The 2471-nt window shown below is 56.9% G+C and overlaps 1 protein-coding gene across 1 annotated transcript in view; it reads right to left on the bottom strand.

Moving 5' to 3' along the window:
• The window catches only part of TBX2 (T-box 2), a 9459-nt gene that overhangs the window by 1756 nt on the left and 5232 nt on the right, over positions 1-2471 (bottom strand). The window contains 2 exon segments of the mRNA XM_017730880.1: positions 240-1096; positions 2394-2470. Coding sequence (XP_017586369.1) covers positions 240-1096; positions 2394-2470 — 934 coding nt within the window.

Genomic DNA, 2471 nt, shown 5'->3' with positions numbered 1-2471 from the left:
AACACCAGCGCAGTCATTGTGGGAGCTGTTTCAGAGCTGACAGGAAGACAGGGAGCTGCTGGATGGGGACAGCCAGGTCAGGCAGGGCCACAGCTCCTGACTCTGCCCTTGACTGTGGAGGAGCCATAGCAGATGCAAAATAATCAAGATTCCTCCTCAAATCAACCCTGAAGCCACCTTCAAAATGTCCCCCACGTTCTGCCTGTGCCACATCTGATAACATGTCAGGGGTGTGTCACTCCCTTGTCCCCATGGGCTGCAGAGGGCCTGGGGGAGGCTGAGGACACCAACAGCTCCTTCCCTGCAATGGGGCCACCCTGCATGTCTCCACACTGGGGGTGACACTGGCCAGGCCTGAGCTGCATCCCCAAAGTGCTCCGCTCACTCAGGGAGCTTTTTGGGAAGACACGAAGAGGAGATTCCAGGGCCCAACTGGGCAGCAGGGATAGGGACAGGGATGCGGGGCAGGAGCAGGGCCTTACCTGAGAGGCCAACATATGCTGGGAAAGGTGGAAAGGGAAGGGGGTGGCCGTCCCTGCCGCGCCCGGGGCAGACGAGAGGGCTCCATTCTCCAGGCTGCCGCCACCGGTCACAGAGGCCAGCAAGTGTCCCATGCCCATGGCAGAGAAGGCGCCGGGGGCCATGGCGAACTGTCCCGGGTGGATGAAGAGGGGCTGCCCAGCGCCCAGCGGGCTGAAGAACTGCTGCCCGTGGAGGCCGGAGAGAGCCAGGCTCTGCAGGTGCCCGGCACTCAGGTGCGGGGGACTGTCCGTGTGCACCATCAGCGGGGCGAAGGCCTCCTTGCCCAGCCCGCCGCCCTCCGTGTCCTTCTTGCCCGGGTCCGTCTCTTTCCTCCGTCCTTCCACCTTGTCCTTCTCCAGACTCCGTGTGCCGAACAGGCCCTCGCCAGGACCCTCCCGGGGGGATGCACCATCCTTGGCTTTCTCTGGGCTGTGCCTCTCCTTGCTTCGTTCCTCCAGGCACCGGGGGCTGCCACGGGGCGTCCCGTCCTCCCCGCTGGGGCTGGCTGCTGCCACCGGCCGCTCCTCAGGCGCCTTCTCCACCTCCGCGTCGCTGTCAGCCCCTGGCTTCTCCTCTGCAAGGGGATGGAGGGGCAGAGGGTCAGAGCAGAAGCACCCAGGGGAGGTGAGGAAGGGGTCACTTGCAAGAGCCCTGGTGTCAGGGAGAGGTTGTGATGGCGAAGCCGTATTGTTATTAATGGGAGAGACTCATTTTGGGGGCAGAAATGGGCCCTCATGCTATGGTCGCTCTGGGGAAAGGGGATTAACAACAGCAAGTCCTGTGGCTGTGCTAAACAGGAAAAACATGCTTGATGGAGAACCAGAATCTATTACAGCATGGCTCTTGTTAGCTGCAAACTCCAAGTGGGCTGCAGAGCGGGGATGAGGAGAGCAGGCAGCGGACAGCGCGGGAGGAAATGGTCCTGCGTATATTTAATTACGTGGAGCTGATCACCAATGCGCCGTGGATTTATTCCAAATGTGCAGGTTGAGACAGGTTAAAGAGGCAGTTTTAAAGCAGGGAGTATGGTACAGACTTCTCAAAAAGGGGCTTCAATTTAAAAAACCCCATTGAGCTCTCAGAGGAGGAAGGGGGATACGAGGCGAGGGGCTGGCAAGGGTGAGGGGAGCCGAGCCCCTGCTGGAACGGCTGCACTAAACGAGAAAAGCCTTTTGGTGTGGGTGAGGTGAAGCTCTGCAGGCTGGGGCAAATATTCGGGGAAGCCTTTGAAAGTGGAGAGGGGTGTAATAAACCCTGCCTCCAGCTCGGGGTGGGGGGTTGCAGTTTTGATAAAGGTTTGCAGGGAATCAAGTTGGTGAAAAGTTTAAAGAGCAGATTGATAGTGCGGCAAGACAAAACCCAGCATCGAACAACTGCAATGTAGGAGCTGCTGGTTTATTTTCATTTACCAGCTTGAAGCACTGGAGTTACAACATTTTTTCCTCTTTCAAATGCATTAATTTTTTCTTTTCTTTTCTCTTTTTTCTCTTTTTTTTGGGGAAGTGTGAGATTCCCATGGAAGGCAGGGCACGCACCGGTGAGGAGCCGGGCTAACGTGGCAAGCACATGGGCTGCTTTGCCATTTCTTCTTGTATCATATAAATACAAGATGTCAGGTGTATAGAGGATCAAATATATATTCAAGATAAAATATATAATGAGAAAAATATTTCAACTCGTGAATGCCATTTGCGTTTGCTGTTTTTGTCCTTTCAACCCTTGTGCTTCCCTGCGCGCATCCCCGTCTTTATTTTCCCCGCTGTTTTGCCTCAGTGCCCCCAGGAAATCAGCACGCAGCAGCCCTGAGGGAGCAGAACCGCGACTGTCTGGGGACATCTGGGGACATTTGGGGACCGCGACTCCTGCGTTACCTCTGCCGCTGCCCTTGAGGCGCAGGGGGCTGGGGAGGGCACCCACGGGCGAGTGGAGGGCATCGCGCACGGCCGAGG

The sequence above is a fragment of the Corvus brachyrhynchos genome, unplaced genomic scaffold (assembly GCF_000691975.1).
Source record: "Corvus brachyrhynchos isolate BGI_N302 unplaced genomic scaffold, ASM69197v1 scaffold283, whole genome shotgun sequence".
NCBI lineage: Eukaryota > Metazoa > Chordata > Aves > Passeriformes > Corvidae > Corvus > Corvus brachyrhynchos.
Note: the sequence above shows the minus strand (reverse complement) of the source record. Positions and strands in the feature narration are given on the sequence as shown.